The 26556-nt window shown below is 36.0% G+C and overlaps 1 protein-coding gene across 49 annotated transcripts in view; it reads right to left on the reverse strand.

The window, feature by feature from the left end:
• Nucleotides 1-26556, reverse strand: part of rims2a (regulating synaptic membrane exocytosis 2a) — a 315973-nt gene that overhangs the window by 207864 nt on the left and 81553 nt on the right. For 25 of the 49 annotated variants that reach the window (XM_073926680.1, XM_073926677.1, XM_073926675.1 and 22 more), the window contains exon 1: nt 1084-1591. In XM_073926680.1, coding sequence (XP_073782781.1) covers nt 1084-1205 — 122 coding nt within the window. In that variant the 5' untranslated portion in view covers nt 1206-1591. Of the gene's footprint in view, nt 1-1083; nt 1592-15955; nt 16231-26556 lie in introns of those variants that run through there. The other 24 variants (XM_073926654.1, XM_073926650.1, XM_073926642.1 and 21 more) reach the window with 1 other exon arrangement.

The raw sequence follows: 26556 nt of genomic DNA on the forward strand, positions 1-26556 counted from the left end.
GGTCCATATTAGTTCCTAAAAAGTACAAAAGAGTTCCTTTTAAAAGTTTTAGGCATAATATAAACATTAAATATTATATAAATTATAATATAAACCAAAAATCTCAAACTTTTTTTTGGAAAACTTTGATGTCTCAAAGGCACTTTATAGTAATAATGACCCATATACTATATGAGAGTGTGTGTGTGTGTGTGTGTGTGTGTGTGTGTGTGTGTGTGTGTGTGTGTGTGTGTGTGTGTGTGTGTGTGTGTGTTGGGATTACAAATCTTGATTAATCAGGGTCTTCTTAACTCTTCTGTAGTTAAAACACTATTGTGTTTGTTGTCTAACAACAAAATATTGTTTTGCTATTTTAAGATTTGATGATTAAAATCGTAATTATATTCAAAATAAAACTACATTTTTCTGACAAACGTACAAAGGAGTAAACAACAGTCAAGTACAACACAACTGCAAACGAACAATACAAAATAACAAATTAGAAACATTTTGTGACAACCGCTACAAAAAATGTAAATAAATAAGACTCTCACTAAATAAAAATAAAGTAATTTACTAACTAAAATGTACAGTTTGCAAAACATACACTCAGAAAAAACACTCAAAAAACACTTGTTTAAAAAAAGCTGAATCAACAATTCTTGAGATTTCATTGGGACAACTTAATTTTTTATATTTAATCCAAATAAATGTATTAAAAGTGTTAAGTTAATCGGTTTGTGTTGGGACAACATGAAGGAATTGTGTGGAACCCTGCATTTTTTACAGTGGAAGCTTACCTTTCCCATTTAAATTGCGACATTGATAAAACTTTAATGTTCACATAATGTACTAAATTGTGATTGGATATTATTCTAGTATATATTAGCATACTGAACCCTGATTGGCCCTTCCTCACAATGCCACCACTAAACAAGATGCGTGCTGAGTGTCATGACAACGGCTGCGGCATTTCATTTACACAGAACCAAAGCTGCCTCTTACACACACACACACACACACACACACACACACACACATTCTCCGACTATTCGCGGTGCAAGAAACACAAATATAGTCACTTGTGATGTGTTACAAACTCACCCGATGGTGCTGAGCGCCTGCTCCAGGAGCTCTGTCTGCAGAATATTCTGCGGCGGCGTGAAAGCCCCATTAAAATGAGATAAAACCGAGCTACAGAACTGACGCAATGTCTCAAACTGCATTTTCCCTTTTCCTCTCCGTAATCCTGCGTATATTCCCTCTTGCCCTCAGTCGAAACTCCTCCAGCGCTCCTCGCTCCGGACGCGCCGCATCTCCAGCGCAACATAAACACGATTCAACTTCCCGATGTATTCGGTTCCCGGTGAAAAGTGCGTTCGGATGAGGAGAGCACACCGTCGCCGGCTCTCCCGGTCATTGTAATCCGAACTTGGGGAGAATTTGCGAACGCGCACCGCTTCCCGAATGCACCGGAGATCCGACGCGCCTCTTAATTATCCACAATACTCGCGATAAACATCCACGCAAACGCACGCATTCGGCCAGATATACAGGATTGTTTCTACCGTACAGCAGCGATCTGCTCTCCGGAGCACCAGAGCAGCTCTACACATCCTGGACCAGCATCACGGCGCATGTGGCGCTGGGAGGAGGGAGCTTTCGTTCTCCCACATCATTAAGTGTTTTCTGTGGAGAGAGAGAGATGCTCTGCACTAAGAGATGACTATTGTGTGCGTGTGTGTGTGTGTGTGTGTGTGTGTGTGTGGATACTCTTGACCTGAAGGAATAAGAGCGCTGGAGGATGAGAAATTGCACTGGTTGTGGAGTGCACTGCCCCGAAGAGGGCTTTTTAACATGTATTCTGACCTAAAAAAAAATGTTCAATGCATCTTAAAGCAAAGCAGGGCCCTTGGATATTATGCTCTTTTGTAAGACATGTTTAAACCATTAGAGGAGTGATGTAACAAAAATACTATCGGACTGCAAATTTCTATTAATCTTTGTTTTGTACATGCATCATCCAACGGTTTTGACTTTGGGTTTTCTATAATGTAGGCTAATAATAAAATGTTATTTCGTCAGACAATACATGTAATTATTCTGTTAAAGGATGTTCAATATTTTTATTAGTGAAAAACACTAATAAAAATGGATGGATAGATGGATGGAATGCGATGGATAAAACAATATATAAAAGAATGATTAAAAGAGTGATGAATGGATTAAGAGTGATAGAATGATATATAGAACAATAGTGAAAGAGTAAAAGAGCGATAGAGGGAAAGAGATAGAATGAAATATAGAATGATATAGAGATGGATGGAACGAGAGTGATAGAATAGAACAACAGCGTGAAATAGACTGAAAGAACAACGGATGGATGGATGGATGGATGGATGGATGGATGGAAAGATGGATGGAGGGATGGATGGATGGAAGGATGGATGGATGGATGAATGGATGGATAGATGGATGGATGGATGGATGGAAAGATGGATGGAGGGATGGATGGATGGAAGGATGGATGGATGGGTGAGTGGACGGATGGAACAGGAGTGATAAAACGATATATAGAACAATAGAGTGAAAGAGATACATATAGAACGATACAGTGATGGATGGTTGGATGGACAGAACACAAGTGATAGAATAGAACAGAGTAAAACAGCAATAGACAGAAAAAGCAATAGACGGATGGATGGATGGATGGATGGATGGATGGATGGATGGATGAAACGCGAGTGATAGAATGATATTTAGAACAATGGAGTGATAGAACAAGAGTAAAATCGATCAAGAGAACAAAATACAGGATAGAGTGAAAGAGTGATTTATATATATATATATATATATATATATATAGAGAGAGAGAGAGAGAGAGAGAGAGAGAGAGAGAGAGAAAGAGAAAGAGAGAGAGAGACAGACAGACACAGACAGACAGGCAGGCAGGCAAATAGATAGATAGACAGACGGTCAGATCAAATCAACATTACGGACAGAATGATTAATGGAGTGAAAGAACAATAGATGATCAGACTGTTTAGAGATGAGCGTTTATAAACATCAGTGCTGTATTGTCTAGAGATGAGGCAGGTGTGAGTTCAGAATGCTGATCCTGAATTCCTGCAGGTGCATCTCTCACTCTTAATAACTCTCTCCAGACAAAACCTCCCTATCCCAACATCAGCTCCCACAGCGCAGCCAGGCCAACAGCATCAAACGAGATTGCATCATACTTACAGTCAAACTTGTGCTGACCTCCTAAACCGGAGAGACAGCGAGCATCTGTCTGTCTACACTGCAGTATTCGCAGCAAGAACAGAACAATGTTTAAAGCATGAAATCAAAACTAGCCATATTGATTTTGTTAGCTCACATTGCTAGTTTTGTGGTGAACAATTCATCTGTGCATGCCATTAAAGAAAAAAATGTAACGCAAATGTGTATTTATATAGCGCATTTATTGTGTATGGCGATACACAATTTCAAGGATTGATAGATCAGTCCTTCACAACACACGCAGCAATCTCAGATCAGTTAATCCAGACATTTTAATCCGATTCGTGAACTTGTTTAAAGAACCAAATTAGCCAGATTATCAAGATTAAAAGATCCCGGATTTGCCAAATCATCTTAGATCATTTAAGCGAGGTTTGAAGAACAGATCCCAGTTCATGCAGACTTTAATGCAATAAATTTCAACCACTGTTGTGTCTGTGGCTCAACCAGAATGTCACATTGCACCCAGCTTCAATAAAAAAACACTAATGGATTTTATTGATGGAGGGGGAGGAGACGCAAGCACACGGAAACCTGTGAACCCCGAGAAACATAACGGCTGTAATTAAATCCGAATCCCAGTGTAATTATTATTGTTTCATCTGGCAGTTTCACCCACTCTTGCGCATTCGCTCTGATGACACCTCTGAGACCAAGACAAATTAGGCTCTTCCCGCATTATTTCAGGATATAAATAGGCTGTCAGCACTTTTTTCAGGAGAGCAGAATCGGAGTTAATTTAAACATTCTTTAAGATTAATGGAGGTGCTTTTCAGTGATTTCCTGAGCTCTATTCCTGGCCATCAAACTATTTAACACATTCTACTAGAGAACGGCTCAGGCCATTCTTATACAATTGGGCACATTTAACCCAAAAACAGGCCTGCCACTTTCTATAAAATCATTGTCACCTTGTTGATTCAGAACCTGAAATATTCTCTGAAAAATGCAGTGATGAAAATATTCTTAAATTAGCACTTTTCTGTATTTTGTGACTCATGCTTTTATTTTTCCTCATTTATTTATTTATTTTTAATTGCATTATGAGACCCTGATCTTTCTATTAACAACTTCTCACCTTGATAGGTTAAAAAAGTGACTTTTATGAACAGCTGTATCTAGTGCTTAATTTGTGAATCGTGAGGTCCCGGAACAGATCGGGTTAATGGATCCGGCATATTACCGGAGGATGTAGAGGTGTCACGCACTAAAGGTAAGAGCCGGGGCAGGGATTGGTTGTTGCTGGCGCAAGTGAAGAGGGTTGGGGAGTCGCAGAACAAAGTGAGGGCCTACTCACATAATGCTATCCGAAACGTGCCCAGGCCCTTTTCCCGGATTGTTTGAGAAGTGTAAGTGCTCTGAATCAGGCTAAGGCAGGGTTCACTTGGCCGGGTCTGGCCTGGTTGGAAGAGGTGTGCCTGAGCGGTTCACTTGGGCTTTGGCGCGGTACGCTTGTGTGTGAGTGCAAAGCGTGCCTAAGCCCGAAACTGAAAGCGAGACGTGACTTTTAAGGGACTGTTTCATATGGATTAATGAATCATTCTTACTGTTCAGTGAACGCAAACTGACGTAGTTTATTAAAGACGCAAACCCCACACTGCACGACAGCTGCGCACCTTCAGCAAACCTCCTAATTCCTGCAGCATGAGGGCTTTATGATTGTTTTTGAGCGTCAAAGTGGCTGATCTGTTCGGCGAAATATTTGACTGCGTGTCACCGCATCTCAAACAACTTAAACGATATAACTAAAGAAATGTCCACTGTGCTAAGCGAGAGCGCTTACTGAACAGTGCAGCATCGATGACGTAAGCGTGCCCAGGCCCGGATGTAATGTGAGTGCTTTGGAGGGCTTTGAGTAGGGGGATCGGTAAAATGAGGTGTCACAGTTGCCGGATCCGGCATGTTCATGGCTGTATCCCATCTAGACTACAGCCTCTACTGCAGCAAGGTGAAGTCTAGACGGGATATAGCTGAGGATATTCACGTTAATATAGGATAATTTTTGTGACACTGTACAACAAGTAATATTTTTACATTACAGTGGGGTTTGGGTTTGGGAAATGGGAAAACACAAAATACGAAAACTGTTAATTAACAAACCTTTTTTACAGTGTAGGCTATGTATGATTAATATAGTGTGAAAATTTTATATTTACAAGTCGCGTTGGACAATAAGAGTCTGCTAAATGAATAAATGTAATGCACACACACACACACACACACACACACACATAGACACATACATGCATACATACATACATACATACATACATACATACATACATACATACATACATACATACATACATACATATATATATATATATATATATATATATGTATATATATATATATATATATGTATATATATATATATATATATATATATATATATATATATATATATATATATATATGTATATATGTATGTGTCTATATGTGTGTGTGTGTGTGTGCATTACATTTATTCATTTAGCAGACTCTTATTGTCCAACGCGACTTTTAAATATAAAATTTTCACACTATATTAATCATACATAGCCTACACTGTAAAAAAGGTTTGTTAATTATATATATATATATATATATATATATATATATATATATATATATATATATATATGTATGTATGTATGTATGTATGTATGTATGTATGTATGTGTCTATATGTGTGTGTGTGTGTGTGTGTGTGTGTGTGTGCATTACATTTATTCATTTAGCAGACTCTTATTGTCCAACGCGACTTGTAAATCACTCCTGCCCTTAATAATTACTTTCAATTGATCTTATTTGTCCTTTTCCCTTTTCAGTTTTCTATTGGTTAATCTGGTGGCGTCAGGCCTTTAAAACGAACGGAAGCGGACTTCTACGGCCCCTCATTCCTCCACGTCACCACAGTCTTTGACGGCTTTATTGTTGTGTTCTCCTTCATGCTTTCCTTTTGATATTTGTTTGGAGTGGGGAGCTCCAACCTGCTTTAGGTTTGTTTGGTTGTTCTTTATTATGTTGTTGGGCTCCCCATCTCTTGTCAATTTGGATTGTTTTGTTGGTTATGTTATGTTAATAAATAATTTAGCTGGAGCACTTTGGCCGTTGTTTATTATGTTACGTTGTCTTTTGGTCACGAGTCTTATTTAAGTTAGGGACTGTAACAGTATGTATGTATGTGTCTATATGTGTGTGTGTGTGTGTGCATTACATTTATTCATTTAGCAGACTCTTATTGTCCAACGCGACTTGTAAATATATTTGTATCTATCTTTATGTTTCTAGTACATATTTTTTACATACTATCTCTAAGCAGTGCTAGTTATTTGTTCATTATAAGTGCTTATTCTTTAGGGACTGGTACCTGTGTTTCTCCTATAATTACATTAGTGGGTTTTAGACACAGTGCTGGGCTTCTCAGTGTGTGACCCACGTCATCTCACGTTATAACAACACACATTCAGATAAAAACTGCACTGAAAAAAAAGATTGGGTTTACTGAAATGTTTAAAGGAAAATGGTTGCAAATAAATTATATGAGCTGAATTTAAACAAACAAATCAAATTAAACATTACTATATGTAATTTGTTGGTTTAAATTCAGCCCATATGATTGTTTGCAAGCAATTACCTTTTTGTAAGTCCAATGAATCATTTTTTCAGTGTGTTCGAGCCTACTGTTGTATAAATCAGTACAGGGCCATTTCAAGACTATTTGTCACCCTATAGGCAAGACTATCTTCATGCTTTTGAAAGCTTCAAAATAAAAGCCACTACCAACACCATTATACAGCATGGAAGAGCCAGGATAAAATAAACCTGTGTTTTATCTAAAATAAGACTGAGGGTAAGTAAGTCATGAGGTAATTTTAATTTTAAGTGAACTATTGCTTTAAGAATTGGTAGCTAATGAATGGATGGATGTTTTTTTAGATTAAAGTTTAAATGCTTACCAAAAAAAAAAAAAAGACAAAATGCAATTTGGTTGAAAGAACATATTTAAAAACAACTGTCTAAAACACAAAAAATGCAGTCGAAGCCTTGATTCTTGCTAATTATGATAAAGTTACACATTGACCACTAAATATTTGGGTCCAATTAAAAATAAAACCAACAAAGCCAAGAAGAAATTGCAATGTTGTAACAGTTTTAAACCCTGATTTGGGACTGCACTGAATCTGTTATTCCCTTGTTTGTAACATCATGTTAAAAAAGTTGACAGTTGTGAAATCGAAATTTCCAGTGTTTGTTCTGCTAATGCGCATTGTCATTCTTAAGGTGAACATTTAATCTGGTAATCCACTGAAAAAAGTTGTCAAATCAAAATCTGACCATTTGTTTCAGAGTGTTGGATCTTCTATTGACATCAGTTTGACGCTTTAGCCACAATATTTTCAACCACGCCACCTCTTACCATTAGTTTGTTATGAGGGAATGATGCACAAAAAGTAAGCCCCGCCCCCTATTCAATATTCCATTTCAATAGGAAGTGTATCAACATGCTAAAATAAAAGTCTCAGCAACATCCAAATCACGCTGACTCTAAAAACATTATCCACTTTGGCAGGAGCGAACCCAAAACTGCTACAAAAAAAGGATATTATATTAAAGATGTCAAATGTATTATTTTTCAACACAGAGACAATCCGAGCAAGTGCTTAACCTTCATAAAATGTTGATTGTCAACCACAGGAGCTCAGACTAAATATTATATGAGCCATTTTAGCTTCTATTCATTTTATATAAGGTTTGCAACTATTTCACAGCTAACCAGTCAAAATCGGCTCTACATTCGAAGTCCTAGCAAAATGTAAGCCTAAAATTCTTACCCGTTAATGTGATTGTTTAGACTGACATTTTACATTCACTGAAGAAACACATTCTGAAAATCAACATTTATCTATGAGAATCTTATTATACGTACACTACCTGACAAAAGTCTTGTCGTGGATCCCAGTTTTCAGAGCAACAAATAATAACTTGACTTCTAGTTGATCAATTGGAAAAGCGGTAGAAAGTAGATTTTTCTAATGAATCATCTGTTGAACTGCATCCCAATCATCACCAATACTGCAGAAGATCTACTGGAACCTGAATGGACCCAAGGTTCTCACTTAAATCGGTCAAGTATGGTGAAGGAAAAATCATGGTTTAGGGTTATATTCAGTATGGGGTGTGCGAGAGATCTGCAGAGTGGATGGCAACATCATCAGCCTGAGGTATCAAGACATTTGTGCTGCCCATTACATTACAAACCACAGGAGAGGGCAAATTCTTCAGCAGGATAGTGCTCCTTCCCATACTTCAGCCTCCACATCAAAGTTCCTGAAAGAAAAGAAGGTCAAAGTGCACCAGGATCGGCCAGCCCAGTCAGCAGACATGAACATTATTGAGCATGTCTGAGTTACACACCTGTCATCCCTCCCGTTTTTACCAGGATTCTCGCGTATTTTACAGTTCTATCCAGATATCATCCCGTAAAGGTGTTTTCCCGAATTTCAGTGTTTCTCTGAAGGGTGGCAAAAAAACATTAAAGAGCTGATCCTCCTTATACGCAACCCATACTGCCAAACCACCAGGGGCCGCCTGTTGCTCTTAATTGTGAGTCTGTTCTGTGCTTTCGCTTTGTTTAGGCACGAAAACACTTTGAAATAAATATAAAAAAGGTGGGAATACCTTTCCTTTTCATTACAGGTGCAGTCACCCTTCCAATGCAATCCTCAAAACAGTCATATAATGGTGCATGACTATCAGCTGATGTGCTCCATAGTGATAAATAGACGCTGTTTCCCAAACGGATTCTGTACATGCGTTTTGTAGCTGAGCGAAAGTCTGGCTTTTGGGTGCGTGTTATACACATAATCACACATAATTACAATTGCACATTGGATGTGTGCATTTTTAAAGTGACACCTGTTATTTAATGTAATCAAATGAAAAAAAAATCTAATTAAATAAGAGATTTATTCATTGCTCTTTAATCAGAATGTGTATTTACAGTTATACAGTGAAGAAACAGCTAATGAGATTTGATAACATGATTCTATTTCATTATATCAGCTATTAATTTTAATAAGCAAAACTGTTGGCTAATGTATTTGCTGCTAATGTATATATTTTTTATTTTTTTATTTTTTTGGTATATAATAATAATAAAACATATTACTGACCATTTAACTGTTTATTTACAACGAAACTTCTCCAAATGAACATATTTAGTAATTTGGGGATTTTTTTTTTTTTTTTTTTTTTTTTGGGGTCCCTTATTTTCACATTCCAATGTTGACAGGTAGGCTGGGGTAAGATGAAGGAAGAGGCATTGAAGATGAATCCCAAGGATCTTGATGAACTCTGGGAGTCCAGCAAGAACGCTTTCTTTGCCATTCCAGATGACTATTAATGTTATGTGAGTCATTGCAGAGATGTATGGATGCAGTCCTTCAAGGTCATGAGAGTCATACACAATATTCATTCTTTTTCCACTGCACCATCACTTTATATTCTACTGTACATTATTTCTGTCAAGTGACAGGACTTTTGTCTAAACAAAGTCAGAACTTACTGTCCTAATTAAATCATTTAAAAAATCAAGGCATGATCATATTTTATTTTGGTGAAATAAGTGTAATCTAGAGGTCTTTGCCTTTAATATAAGCCACTTCTGATACCGAATGATCAACTAGAAGTCAAGTTAATATTTGTTGTTCCTAAAACTTGGATAGGCGACAAGACTTGTGTCAGCTAGTGTACTTTAGCATGTTTGCTACTCAGAATTAGCCTTCTTACCCACATTTTTCTCGACATCAGAAGTTGTGTAAAATCAAGACTAATATAGAACACTATATCTGACACGCACACAGACATAAAACACTGAACAATTCAAACGCTGCCACCATACCATATGGTAGGCACATTTTTTACATCTACTGTAACCTTTTGAGGGTAACAAGTCACGCCAAACTGAATGTGCAAATGAGCATAACAGCTTTCTTGACAGACAATGACATACGAACCGATGCTACTCTTACAGTAGCTTTTTATACATTTCACAGCAGAAAGGCATTTGTTCTGTTCTTCAGGAAATGTCAAACTGCATCCGGGAAAGCAGCTTAAAGCTCACCTGCTGTCCTGAGCCGTTCACGGACATCTGCCAGGTAAAGAAGCCAGGGATGAGTAAGAAAACAAATGCATTGCACCAGAAATACCACCCTCAAACTTGAAGAGTAGGAATATGCAGTGGTACAGGGATGCACCAATAACAACTATTGGCCGATTATGAAACTAATACCAATATTTTTCACTTGATCATACAAACTAGCAGTTTTGTTGCTGCATCAAACTATTTATACTGAACTATTAACTATTAATTATTTATACTGTATCTATTAACATTAAACAGTCCAACGTTATGAGTATCAGGATCACTCAAATATGTCTGACAAACTATATCTTGCACTGATTAAATTCTGTTAGGGTAAATATTTCATATAATGGTAACTCAAAAGAGATTTAACTCAATACCTTCTCAAAGGCCATGCATTACCAATATGACAATGGTTTTAAACCAATCAAAAATTGTCTGATCGTCATCAGTGACCGATAAATTGGTGAAATATCGTGATAATATATACATTGGATTAATTTCTAATATATGTACATATTTTATACTGCAGTTCTGTCTGGTTCTTGAATCTTGTTAATATTCTGCAATAACAGCAGTCATATAGCCTCCTCACCCTTCAGTATTACAGATCAATAAACTCACTACAGTTTGACAAATATTGCAGCTGTTGGACAACATAATGTACTTTTAAGGCAAATATTTACAATTTCTGAGATAAAGTGCGTAGATATCCATCCATGGTCCATCCACAGATGCAACAGAGACTGCATAATACCCCATTCGAGGAGAAAAACTCAGCGCAATTTCTGATCAAATCATTATAAAACTAGGGAGTGACATTCTAAGCCGATCTTTCTCTTTTGTATGTTGCAGTGCTGTATTTATACTATATTAATTGTTGTGTATTGACTGTAAGGTGGGATTTATACATAAGGAATGTATGCATTTTGTGTTAGCCACTCTATGTATAACCCTGAGTACTTCCATTTGTTTCTAATGAGTCTCCTGTTTTTGTTACTGCAGACTACTTCAGTAAAAAGAAAGAAAGAAGAAATTCCTGCATGTGTTCAGTATTTTTCCTTATTGCAAATCCAAGTTGCTTTGGCTTTTTTTGGGGTTAATTATTGTGATCTCCTTATTGCAACAGAGAAATACTGGGAAATGTCTCTAGACTTACCTGTTTTGTCATCACTTTATATTTTGTGCAAGAGATTCATTCAAACACTAGCTCTAAAGTGACGTTGGTGAGTTAGCAACAGTTTCTGCTGTTCTGACAGTCAGCTGCAGAAGTGAAGAAATGGAAGAAAGAAGTTCCTCATACAAAAGGATTTTTTGACTGTCCGTTTTTGATTTTCTTTTTATATACATGATTGTGCCGTTAAACTGTGTATAAATGCAATATTACACTTGTAGTAGTGCTATATTAGCACTGGTCAGACACTGGTGGGATACACGCCTCCAACCGGTGCCGATATACGGCCTTATTGCACTGCTATTTGTGTTATATTGCTCATTTGCTATATATATATATATATATATATATATATATATATATATATATATATATATATATATATATATATATATATATATATATATATATATATATGTGTGTGTGTATATATATATATATATATATATATATATATATATATATATATATATATATATATATATATAAATATATATATATATATATATATAAATATATATATATATATATATATATATATATATATATATATATATATATATCCTGCTTCCTTCGGGTCGAAGGTTTCAGATGCTTTTTAGTAGGACAAAACGGTTCAGGAATAGCTTTGTCCCATCATCTATTGTCGCTCTGAATATTTTGTAATCTTTTACAAGGTACTTTTTATGTATATATATGTGGGTATGTATATGTGTGACTTAATTGTTTCCATTAAATGCCAAACTTTGCTGCAAAAAGAATCTACCTACTGGTACTAATAAAATCAACCAACTAACTAACTAACTAACTAACTAACTAACTAACTAACTAACTAACTAACTAACTAACTAACTAACTAACATACATACATACATACATACATACATACATACATATACATACACATACAAATATATAAATAAATATGTATATAGAACACACACACACACACACACACACACAGTTCTGTCTGGTTCTCGAATCTGATTGGCTGATAGCCATGTGATATTCTGCAATAACAGCACTCGCACAGCCTCCTCACCCTTGTGTAATTAACAGGTAAGTGACATTCTAAGATGATCTCTCTCTTTTGTATGTTGTAGTGCTGTATTTATACCATAGTAATCGGGTAGTGTTTGCTTTGGCTTTTTTGAGAGTTCATTATTGTGGTATCCCAATTGTGACAGAGAAATACTGTATACAGTCATTGGTGGGACACTAAGGCACTCGGCCTGCAGCCTCGAGCCAACACACGTCTCCCACCAGTGCCGATATACAGCCATATCGCACTGCTACTCGAGTGATATTCCTCAAATATAGTTGTTCATTTTTAAAAATGGAATGCATTAATTCAGCAAATACACATTATTTAATTATTACAGTTATTCATTTGTTAAACATTTACAATAAATGCTGCCCTAACGATTGTAAATATATCGTTCTTTTCATAAACATTAAAAGCAGAACTGTTTTTCTCTTTTTTTTAAAAGGTCAATACATGGTGTACAATACATCACTTATATGTTATCCATGAATAAATGCAAATATATTCCTAAAATGCTGTCGTAAAAAAAAAGACATGCTGAAACTGCCAAAACATCAAACACAAATGAAGAATTTAGATGCAAAAATTATGTTTAATATTTTCTTCTAAAATGAACATTTTTCTCAGACTCCTGTGTGTATGCTCAGTAATTGTCCTTTTATAATGATAAGTTCTTTTCATTGCCTTTAAAGTCAAATAACTGAACATAAACATAAGAGGCTGAGTAAAATGCTCAGTTTAGGGGCCTTTAGGGGTTTTTGTATCTGAACTTTTTATATACACAGACCAACAATTATTCTTCAAAATAACCCATTATTAAACGACTAATGACTATATAAGACGTTTGTCATTCAAATGCACCCATGTCAACATAACACACACTAGCAGCAGCAGGTGAGCTCAGCCCCATCCCTGTGGCACAAAGCCCAACACTACTCTCCTCCACGGGCATTCAGGAACGGAAAAATCAAACCAACACACAGCGGTCGCCTCGGATTCAAGGGAGCAGGCATCTGTTTCTGCGGAGACATCTCTCCGGGACTGACCTGTGACCCCTGAGCAGTGAAGCCCATACAGACGTCAAAGCAAAAGAGCAAGAGAATCTGATGGCAGGGCTCAGAGAGACACCGCCACTGTGTGGTAAAAGACCAAATCACACTCACTGCTCACTCTGCATTAGCATCTCCCTGCAGATTAGGGCCGTACGGTTTGATAAATGCGCTACGACTCCCTGCATTAGTTCAAGAGCAGGTTTCACCATAAATTACTGATTGTTATTTACCTGGCTAGCATGTTCAGCAGCAGATTAGCAATGGTAAATGGCTGAAAACATATGGATCCTGAACTAATGCATTGCATGCTCCAGCTGTTGTTATCTAAGTATCAGTTTCACTTAACACAGGATTGTGTATGTATGAGCGTTTAAAAGTAGATCCTTTTCAATAAATAGTTTTAAGTTAGACAATTTATAACAATTGATAAAAAACATGGCAATTATACCTTTTAACCATGTAAATATCATAAGATGCATACTGTACACAGTGTACATACTCAATTGTATTTATGAAAGTTACTTTCATGGTCAAATTCAAAACTGTGAAGTAGAATTATTCATACAGTACTTATATAAAAATGTCTACATCTTCTCAAACTTTTTTCACCAAGTACCAGCTCAGAAAAAAATGTCTCTTCAAGTAGCACCATATTGTATTGAAATGCAGTAGCGTAGTATCTCTAATTAAGCAGCCAAAGCTCTGCACAGTTTAAAAATGAGGCAGATTTATTTCTATTATTATGAATATTTATTATTATTGTCAGCCATTTTAAACATAATAAATAGCTTGAACATTAACACTGCTTTGTGCTTACAGGTAAAAAAATAAATAAATAATGTTTAAATTAAAATGTGCTTCTAGAAGTCAATTAGAAAGTAAAAAATAAATTGACTGTTATTGTTCCTTATGTATGTACTCTGACCTGTCCACCAAGTTACCTTTACATGCATACACACACACACACACACACGCACGCATGCACGCACGCGCACACACACACACGCACACTGAAGCACATACCAGTACCTGACTATATTGTTGTTGTTTTTGTTTTGTTGCTTTGTTTTTGTTATTTGTTGATGTTTTCTTGTATTTGTATGATTTTTGTATATTCTAATAAAAAAAAGAAGTTAATTAGAAATGCCACTGCTCTTAAAAAGTAAAAAGAAAACTGCTGAACTTAAATGTAAAGTATTAACATATAGTAGCCTATTCATAAAAAAAACTTGGAAATGTTCCTTGGACCTTTACTTTACTACATATATCTGTTGATGGTGTAGTACATGCCTAAAGCATTCACTCAATGCCATTATCTCATTTTTGGCAGAAGTGGAGTTTGGTGGCTTTTGCATCTGAACTCTTAATTTGTATCCATTTCTCAGTGAATTTAGGCTATGTATTTTGGCATTTAAATAAAACAGATATATTTATTAAAGTAATATTTTAGTCACCAAACACATTTAGAAATTGAAGGATAATGCAAATAAAATTCAAGAAAAATATAGCAAAAAAATATACAACCTACAAAAATTTAACTAAAATTTTCAATTTTTTATATATATAAATAACATATACATTTGGTTGTCCTAGTTTTTGGATCATTATCGTAAATTATTTTGTTAGATAAGCTCCAGATTTGGCTTCAGTACGGACTAATCTAATTTATATATGCACACATATAATATTGTATAGCTTCCTATTAAAAATATGAATTTAAAAAAGAGAGATTTGTGAGTAGAGAACTCATATATGTGCTGAGCACTATTTTTCCATGCAACCTAGTTGGTTGCCAAAGCAATGGCCAACAAACAATGAAATATCCTAACAGACATTATTCTCCCAAATACAGTCCAGTAGCATGACCTACAGTATGCAACCACCTGGATCACTTTAGGGACTGCTTATCAAAAACCCAGTAATCAAAGAGAAAATCCAAGCAACTTAGCAACATAACAGCAATCGGTTGGCTTCAAAACCCACTTACACAACATACTAGAAACTACTCCAACTACCTAGCAACACCCTAGCAATCCACCATTCAAGCAACACCCTAGCCATATCTAAGCAGCTACTCCAGAAATCGTTAGCATCTGCCTAGCAGTGAAACCCCTGACATAAACACCTAACTCAAACCTCAAAGTACTTTAACATCTAGGCAAGCTTTGTCAAACTTTTTTTACGCCAAAGTTCATCTTCACCAACTTTACCTACCAAATTCCTGAAGTGATCAACACAGTGGTTCAGTAACGAGATGCTTCAAAAGTTTTACCATCATTAAGCCTTAAACTCACCTGTTGCTTGTTGGGTCGTTGGGCTTCAGACTAGAGTTGTTGTTGAGGGATGCCTGTCGGGGGAGTCCTGGAGCTCGGCTGCGGTCTCCTGAGCTCTGGTACAGCAATGGAGCTTCCTGCAGTTTGGCCTTCTTCTCCTGCGGAGCCTCTTCGTGGCGGCGGCGAGGGTCACTCGCACCTGCAGGCAGGGCTCCCCCTGGGCCACTGAAGAACCAGGCCCCTGACTTGGTGAGGATTTCTTGTTGTTTTCGGCACAGGTTGCATACCCACATCACCTGATGAGAGAGCAAGAAGTTAAAATCAAGACTGAACGCAAACCCCCAACTGAGATCAATGAAAACTTGCTGTTGTGGGAGAAGCGATTGGTATAGTTAATCAGTAATTTCCCACTTTGAAGCCAGAGATAGAATGAATATTGCCATTTCGTCCAGAATCTCATACGCAGGTCCCACAACAAACAGGTTCAGGAAATTGTGATGCCGGTGCACTACACAAACAAAACCATCAGAGTATATGACAGGAAAGGATGAATGTGAAAGATTCTGGTTCAACCAATGACATGGGTTTGGGGGTGGAGCTGCCTGGCTTGTCTGACTATACACCACAGAGACTATGTATTTTGGTAGGCCACAAACTGCAAATATGCTAGCATTTATGAACTGAGTTATTTCATCTTGAATTCTGTGATTTTGGAAAAGTGCCTCAATGAAAATGTTCACATTTTATTTGATTACTTAAAATACATCGCTAATACCCCCTTTTAATAACTTTTACTAGACTAGAAAAAGAATTTTTCAAACAAGTGGTTACAGACTTTTGTAGGAAATGTACTTGAAGTAACATATGAGTCAGAATATGATGATTTTAAATAACGCATGGTTTGGTTGAGTTGTTGCATAGATATAATGTACTCATATATACAGATTTTTCTGAGCGTAATTAACATATAATGTTACACAATATAATTTTGTGTGCTTTTGACATAAACGCGAGCATGTCAGGTGACAAAAACAAAATAAGTTTGTTATACTGTAATACAAACATGCAGATGTCACTTGCTGCTGGAGTAACCAAGGCACAAGCTGTAAAGACGCCACCCCTTTTCTAGAAAGTGGGTGGGCAGATATAGCTCATTTGCATTTCAAGAGACATGCAAATTTAAAAAAAAATGCTTTTGCCACCACCCAATAAAATAGCATTTACAGCATGGTGTAATAAAACACCAGTGGGGGTATTTTGAGATCTTTCGAAAAAACAGAGTTAAAAAACAAGGAACAAGCATGTCATGGACAGGTAAATGCAAACGGTGTACAGAATAGGTAAACTCATGTTTCCATTTAGAGTAGAAGACAAAATTATAAGCTCTCCTGTAAAACTATATATATATAAGTGATGATTAACATAGAGAGATGTTTTTTTTTCAACACATTTTTAAACAATAGATTTAACAGCTACAGTAACTTACTAATAACAATTTTTTAATGAAGACACATCTCTTTGCATTAGCATACACATAAAACACAAATGCTTTTGAAATCCAAATCTTCAAAAGCATGGTTGGTCTGCATTATGTAGGGCAACCGGAGACGGGAACACTTCCCAAACGACATTATAATTTAAACGGCGTCTGCGCTTATGTTAGACTTATTTTCCCGAGGTTTCCATAATCATGGACCAGGCCGTATTCTTAGAAGCTGCTGTGGTGGTCATGGAGGAGTGGAGAGTTTGGCCAAAGGAGAAATGGTCGTGCCCAACTGAGCCTAGTTCTCTTGAGGTTTTTCACTTTTGCAAATTGGTTTTGTTCCTTGCCACTGACACTGTAAAAAACTGGCTTGCATAATTCGGGACTTGTGGAGCTGCGCATTAATGGATTTGCTCTTCAGTGCTTGGACTCTCAGCAATAAACCACATTGAACTGAACTAAACTGAACTTCAACACTGAAAACTGGACTGACACAGTTTCAATTTACTGTAATCTTCTATGTTAAGCTGCTTTGACACAGTCTACATTGTAAAAGCGCTATAGAAATAAAGATGAATTGAATTGAATTGATTCATGATAGCACATGTTATTTGTTGTACAGCAAGACACTAGTATTCAGCTTTAGGTGCCATTTAAAAGTTTAACTAAGTCTAATAAGGGTAAATAGGTTGGTTAAGTCTTTGGATAACAATTGTTTGTTCTGTAGCCAATTGAAGAAGAAAAAAAACAATTCCTAAAGGGGGCTATACATATTGACCTAAGCCATTTTTACATTTTTAAAAAGCTTTTTATACCAGCTAAACTTATAAAAATAATAGTTTATCTAAAAAAAAAAAAAACAATAATAACACTGAAAAATTGCTCTGTTAAACATCACTTGGGAAATATTCAAAAAGTTATGCAAATTTAGTAGAATGGCTAATCATTTTGTCTTCACCTGTAGTTCATATATCCATCTTTTTCCACCTTAGGCTTCACAAAACGCATTCATTCTTTAAGACTAAACAAAATGAGTAACGATTATAAAGGTTTGTATTTTTTGTGTATGTGGGTGTCCAGACTCAGTCCTGGAGGGCTGGTGTCCTGCAAAGTTTAGTTCCAACCTCAATCAGACACACCTGGGCTGGCTAATCGAGCTCTTCCAAGGATTTAGGAACATCCGTGCATGTGTGTTGAGGAAAGTTGGAGCTAAAATCTGCAGGACACCAGCCCTCCAGGACTGAGTATGGCCACCCCTGTTCGAGATTATTACAAACACCAATGGAAAAACCCTGTAGGACTTTTGTGTAAAAGGAACCAGAGATAACGTGTGGGCTTTGCTTACAAATAAACACTATCATCCAGATGTGTAGGGAACAGTGGTTGTACAGAAACATGTTTAGAAACAACTAGAGGTGAGTTTAATCATCACTATACTCTAACCATTCCTTCACAATCTCTCAAATCTTCCGCTTTTAACACCAGCACAGCCTGAACATCTCTTGAACATTCAAGTCCCACCAACACCGAGCGTATGGCAGCCTGACCTTGTTATTTACCCAGCAGAAATACACTTAGCAGCCGGTTGGCATCAAAGCTCTCATCCAGTTTGTTGGTGGTAATTAAACATGCTCTCTGAGTCTCACCCGCACACAGAGGCTTTCATCCATCCAGCCTGAATGCATAATGCCTCCAGCCTGCGGAAATGATGTATCTCAGCGTAGAAATGAATTATCAGGATTATTCCACAATTGATTTTCGTGTTTTTCACGATAAGCTGTGGATTTAAATGTAACACACAGATTATACTGTGTTATATACAGTGGTGTAAAGTAACAAATTACAAATACTCAAATTACTGTAATTGAGTAGTTTTACTCAGGAATTGTACTGCGTAGTTTTAAAAATGTGTACTTTTATTTCTCTTGAGTACATTTTTGGTACTATTACTCCACTACTTCAACCTGCAGTCACTACTTTATTTAGTTTTTGTCTATGGTGATTGGCTAAAGTAGAAAAATCAGTCCTGTGATTCCTGTCCAGTCAAATCGCATACAGAAAGTAAACCGCATCATCCTGAACAACCTCAAGACAAGGGTTCAATGCTGCATACCATTTGAAAGCATTAAAAATGTCCAAAGTGTCCAAATCTTGACACGCAATGACCCAGAGGTTGTTTAGACTGCGTGTGATGATGAGAAACTGTATAAGGGCCAAATGGAATCTGCAGACATTTTTTGCTATTTCTGTGGAGAATTTTGGTAAAAATCTGTGGATTTCTGCAGAATTTACTCAAGTAAATAAATAGACTAACGGTGGGCTAAAAATCTGCCAAATTTTGCTGAAAATCTGCGAAAAATTCAGTGTGGGCCTAATGATGACTGAAAACACCAAACAGCCTTAATCACTAAATGGAAGGAAGGGTCGAATAATAGAAGAAAGGACTAAATTACTGATGGAAGGAAGGACTAAATGAATGAAGAAAGGATTCAAGGAAGCACTGAACAAACAAAGGAAAAAACAAAGGAACAAATAAAGGAATGAACGAATGATTGAATGTATAAACAAAGGACCTAATGTAGGAAGGAACAAAAGAACGAATGAATGAATGAATGAATGAATGAATGAATGAATGAATGAATGAACAAAGGAAGGACAGAACGAACAAACAATGAAAGGAAGGAAAGAAGGAATGAACAAAGGAAGGAACGAAGAAAAGAACGAAGGAACAAAGGAACAAACGAAGGAACAAATAAATGAACAAAGGAATAAATGAGCGAGTGAACGAACAAACAAACAAACGAACAAGCTAGAGAACGAACAAGCGCACAAATGAGCGGATGAACGAATGAACAAACAAACTAGCGAGAAAACGAGTGAGCAAACAAGCAAAAGAACCAGTGAATGAACGAAAGAATGAACGAACGAACGAACGAACGAGCGAACAAACAAACGAACAAACAAATAAACAAGCGAACAAACGCGCGAACGAAGATAACTGAAAGCACTAAAGAATATATCGTTTACACATCCCTTCACAAACTGCATGTAAACACATCAACTTTTCACAGTGTAAATTCTCACAACTCTTTTTTTACTTATACTTTGAGTAATATTTACAACAGATACTTTTACTCTACTTGCACTACATTTTTGGGCAAGTAATGGTACTTTTACTTAAGGATGATTTAAATACTCTTTCCACCATGGTTACATACAAGCTAGTTTACATTGACTTTCATTGTAGAGAAACGAAGAACCATCACCATTTTCTTCAGAAGAAAGGGGCAAATCATTTTTACACTTTATTTTAAAGCACATCTTTCACTGTTAACAAACAAATAACTGTCTTTTGGGTTAGGTTAACAGACTCTTTATTTCATGTTTATTAAAAGCTACTAAGGTGATAGCTGGGTTTAGGTATTGAATGGGATTAGGTATGGACAATAAGATCATGCAGAATACAGTTGAAGTCAAAATTTATAGCCCTCCTGTGATTATTATTTTTTTTTTTTTTGCCCAATGTTTCCCAAATTAAGTTTAACAGAGCAAGGAATTTTTCACAGTATGTCTGATAATATTTTTTTCTTCTGGAAAAAAGTCCTCTTTGTTTTATTTTGGATACAATAAAAGCAGTTTTTAATTAAAAAAACATTTTAAGGTCATTATTTGCTTGTTAAATGTGACATCACATGAATCGGCTTCAGGGTTCAAGCGCCATATCAAACTCTATGGTGAGGCTCATCAAATGGTAATAATAAACGTTTACAAGGCGATGTAATACTTTCTAAAATCACGATCGCTCAATTACTGTATGATTTACATCCATGCCAATTATCAGATGGCCAGAAAGGGACAGATTTTTTACAAAGTGCTAAAATATTGTTCCAGAGACTGATTGCTTAAAAGGGGAATAAATGTTATGTCTCCAAAGCTTGTGAAAACAAAAATATATAGCGTTAATGGTTTTACTTGTTATTAAGACATGCATCTGTACTGTATATGACAGTGGCCTGTTGGTTAGAAGATTTTTGCAGTAGCTTAATTGTGTCAAATTGTAAAAGTAGACTTTAAAAATAAATAAATAAATAACATCCTACTTAATATTAATATTAAGAATAATAATTATTATTATTAGTATTAATATTAAGTAGGATTTTTTCCTTCCTTAATAAGTAGCCTACTGTAAATTACAACTATTATTAACAATTTATATGTAGATTAAAATACTGTTAGCTAAGGGATTTTATGTTTTTTAATAGAATATGGAATATGGAATAATATTTCTAAAGAAAACATTGGCCCTATATGTGCCCTTTACATATATTTTAATTAATAGGGAAAACAAGTGCATGTTTTTACCATAACTAATGTTGCTTTTTTTATATATGCATGTAAAAACAATTTAATTTGCACAAAAATGTATGGGCTTTTTCACTAAAGAGTTGTTACTCTAATATTTCTGCATTAGAGCTTAGAGCGTCATTATGAAGGTTTTACGTTATACCTGACATGGTTCAAACGATAGATCATCAACAGAGAAACTACAGGTTTTGGGAAACCCTCCTCACTACGTTGTTTAATTCCCAAACAATGCTTCTTACTATAATAGTTCAGCCGCAAGTTATGTCGTTGTTTGGGAAACACACCCCAGGCCAGCTTACTGTCAACTGACTGACAGACTGACCCACCCACCTGCTTCCCTAAAACCAACCAATAATGTTTTCAAAAGCAATCTAGAAAAAGAAAAGCCATCGCGGCTGCGTGATTATACGATGTTTTCAGCCTGCTGTTTATTTATTTTGTTTTACCTGGTTTCTGAAACCATTCTTGCCAAACTCAAACCCTGTCGTCGCGGTCAACTCCGCTCCGCATCCCAAGTCTGCCAACGCAAATGGTGAGCTACTGGGCAAACTGGTAAGACCGGAAAAGCTGTCCATACGGAGGTAAGCAGTCAGTGGTAGCACAAAAAACGAACAGAAGCCGACTGCAGCATCATACCACCCCGTAGCATTCATTTTTCAGACAAAATGCAGCCAGAACCTGTACCTCTGGCTAAATAATTCGCACTCTCCAGAAATGTAGACAGGGGTACGTATCCACAATGAGCCTGTGTTGCAATACCAGTTTTTGAGAAATTATTATTAAAACTATTATTTTTAGTAATATGTTGAAAAAAATCTTCCTTCCCTCAAACAGAATGTTGGGGAAAAATATACAGGAGGGCTAATAATTCTGACCTTAACTGTATGTACTTTATAAGTATTAATAAAGAGCTAATATCTTTACAATAGGTAGTCAATAAGCTACTATTAAAGGTGCAGTAGGTGATCTTCCACAATGCTAACAGCTTAGCATAAATCTCTGTATCACAGTCCCTCCCCTGCCGTCTATAGCCATGCCTCCTTAAACACGAGCACAGCAAAAGAACCCTCTCTCATGTGTTAAAAGCGACTAGTGCTTGTCCGGCGGCGTGCAAGTCAAACTGGCATGCGATTTCAGAGCGAATATTTAAAGTGGCAAGTTAAACAATATAGGGAGAGACTGGATGGGGTAGCGGTATTTACTTGTGTTTTGTTGTTAAACTAATTCAAATCTACATTATCGATGCTGTAAAAGGTCCCTTATGAAACTCAAAATAGTCTAATCAATCTTTCATCGGAAGATTTTAGTGACTGAACAACACTTCTGTGATGATATAACCCATTTGTAATAACATCTAACGTGCGTGAAGCTAAAACAGTTTTAAAACAGAACATTACCTGTCTAAGAGAAATCCTTCAGACATGGGGTCATCCTTTCTCCAGCGTGCAAAGGTAACTCCAATACTGATTCAGGTTTTTAAAAAAGTTTTGATTCAGCATATTTTTACCAATCACGCACGCACGCACCCATGCTCTCTCTCGTGATAGCGCAGCGTTCTGCAGAGCTGTGTACAAAAGGCTGCACAGTTGTTCAAATCTGCATTTGCTGACAGACACATTGGGCTACTTATCGGAATTATGAGAGATGCCGGTCTGGCTCTATTTAATTGGATGAACATTTTTTAGTTTTATGCCTTACCCAAAATTTTAAAATACATATAAACACATTTAGATCATTTACTGGAATCATTAATATTAGACTGTGAAGAGACTTTCAACCAGCACAACAAAAAATGCTTTTGAAGACAATCACCTACTGCACATTTAATAGTGAGAATTGTTGTCTACAATATTTCTTGCAACCTCCAAACAATGGAGTAACCTGCAGTACACACAAAACTAATAACTATTATGAAACTTCATAAGTTGTGTATGAGCTGTCCTATCGTTCAATAAAGTGAGAAGGTCACATCTTTCAAGTGGATTTTGATAAGATCACGGTGAGGAATAGCGCAGCGAACGGCTCTGAGACACGCCGCAGATGGATGAGAGTGTTATTGTGATGAATGCTCGGTCAGTCAGCGACAGACAAACCAAAAGATGTGTGCGGTGAAAAATTGATAAAGTGTTGAGTGAGGTGTCACTGGTGTCAAATGGCAGGGGACCTTTTCAGTGTGAATCTCATGAAGCCCGTCAAGAATATGTCCGGCTCATGTTTCACTTTAGAAAATGCAGAGTTTATTGAGATTAAACGTGCTAATTTGGCTGTTTTGGATGGTTGTTAGTACATTTAATATAAAGTTAGTAACAGTTGTTGTTTGCTACAGTTACAGTTGCTACTTTCCTTCATTTCCCTTTAGCTTAGTTCCTTTATTCATCAGGGGTCACAGCGGAATGAACCGCCAACTTATCCAGCATATGTTTTACACAGAGGATGCACTTTCAGCTGCAACCCAGTACTGGGAAACCCCTATACATACACCCATACATTACAGCCAATTTAGCTTATTCAATTCACCTATAGCACATGTTTTTGGACTAGGGGAAACCAGAGCACCAGTAGGAAACCCACACCAACACGGGGAGAATATGCAAACTCCACACGTAAAAGCCAACTGACACAGCCAAAAAATAAATTTTTGGTCAAAAGAAAAAAAATGAGAAAGTCTATGCTGATCACAGTGTTCAGTGTATTGTTTCACTCACCCTCTAACCATGGTCATTGCTCAGACTAAAGTGGGTTTCACACCAAACATGGAAAGCGCAGCACTATGAAACCCGTTAATTTTAATGGCTTGCGCTACGCAAGTGCTGTTTGCTGCTATGCCGACCAAAGCAAGAGCAGCCAAGTGCACTATCGACTAGCTTGGACCCATATCACGGACAAAGTTCAAAATAGCTTAATATTGAACTCATTTTCTGCTCATGCCGATTTTTGACATGTTTGCTGTCAATTAAATGGGATTATTTCATTGGCTTGTGTTGGATTCAGCATCATTTAAGTTATTGAGTATATTTTAAAAACACTTACATCAATACTTTATATTATTTCATAAATTAATAAATAATTATTAATTTTTATATTTTATATTTATATTCATTTAAAATATAATATAATACAATATAATAGAATACCTTATTATCTAATAATAAATGATTATTTATTAATAATTATTTTTTATAATTAATAATTATGTGTTTATTATAATAGATAAATAATAATAATAATAATAATAATAATAATAATAATAATTTAATTAAAGTTATTAAAAAAATCACAAAGAATAAAATATATTTAAATTTTTTGATTAACAGAATATGACTATTTAAGATACTAATCATCTTTGTGATGCCCAATAAACAAAACACAAACAAACATCAATGATACATGTTTCAGCATCAAACAGCATAACCGGACAGACCGTGCTGGGCCCGCTAAATATTTGATAGATGTTTTATAAAAGTGAGGATGTTCATGATGAGGGGAGCATTATCATTCACCAGCTAAAACAGCGCCTGCAGGTGGAGCATGAATATTTAATAAGCTTCTATATTTAGAGGCCAGCAGCTCGTAATAGACTGGATGCATATTCATAGCTTTTATTTTCTCTGAAGTTGGGAAGAAAAAAAACAAAAAGAACCTGTTAAACAAAGTGCTAATTATGCAGAGACAGAATCAAAAATAGACCGATCTCTGTGAGGAAAGAGAACATATGTACACTCCGTTCTCTACGGACATGTCATCTCTCAAATTAAATGGAAAAATTAAAGTCTAATTGGATATTATGAGTCAATCGGTTTAGATTATTAGAAATATGAAGTTATTAAAAGGATAGTTCACCCCAAGAAAATTAACATTATTTACTATTTACTCACTCTTAAGTGTTTCAAACCTTTAAAGGTTTCTTCCTTCTATTGAACACAAAAGAAGGTACTTTTAAGAATGCTGAAAACCTGTAACCATTGACTTCAATTTGTTTTTCCAAGAATGAAGATCAACAATTACAAGTTTTCAGCATTCTTCAAAATATCTTCTTTTGTGTTCAACAGAAGAAACCAACACATATGAAGCAAGTCAAAGTAAACGATAACTATTTTAATTTGAGTGAACTACCCCTTTAAGATTAAAAGAAATCTACATTAGAATAGCTGAACATTGTTTTGGAAAATGGTTTGTCATAAAACAAACACAGCTTTTTTCCATTGCCTGGATCACAATGACACAGCAAAAGCTTGATAATAATCATTGTTGAACACTAAAGAATATTTTTTAAGAATGCTAAAAAACCTGTAACCATAGATTTCATATACATATTTTTAAGAATGCTGAAAACCTGTAACCACTGACTTTCATAGTATTTGATTTTCCCCACAGTGGAAGTAAATGGTTACAGGTTTTCAGCATTCTTCGAAATATCGTCTTTTGTGTTCAACAGAAGAAACTAACACAAAGCTTTGAAGCAAGTGAAAGCAAATGATAACAACTTAATTTTGAGGGGAACTACCCTATCAAGATTAAACAAGCTAATCTACATAATAAGACACTAAAGAAGGTATTTTTAAGAATGCTGAACACCTATAATCATTGACTTCAATTTATTTTTTTTAACAATGGAAGTCAAAGGTTACAGGTTTTCAGCATTCTTTGAAATATTTCCTTTTGTGTTCATCAGAAGAAACAAACAGAGCTTTGAAAGAAGCAAAAGTAAATGATAAGTTTATTTTTGGGTGAACTATCCCTTCAAGATTAAACAAACTCATCTACATAATAACAA

The sequence above is a fragment of the Danio rerio genome, chromosome 16, assembly GCF_049306965.1.
Source record: "Danio rerio strain Tuebingen ecotype United States chromosome 16, GRCz12tu, whole genome shotgun sequence".
Lineage (NCBI taxonomy): Eukaryota > Metazoa > Chordata > Actinopteri > Cypriniformes > Danionidae > Danio > Danio rerio.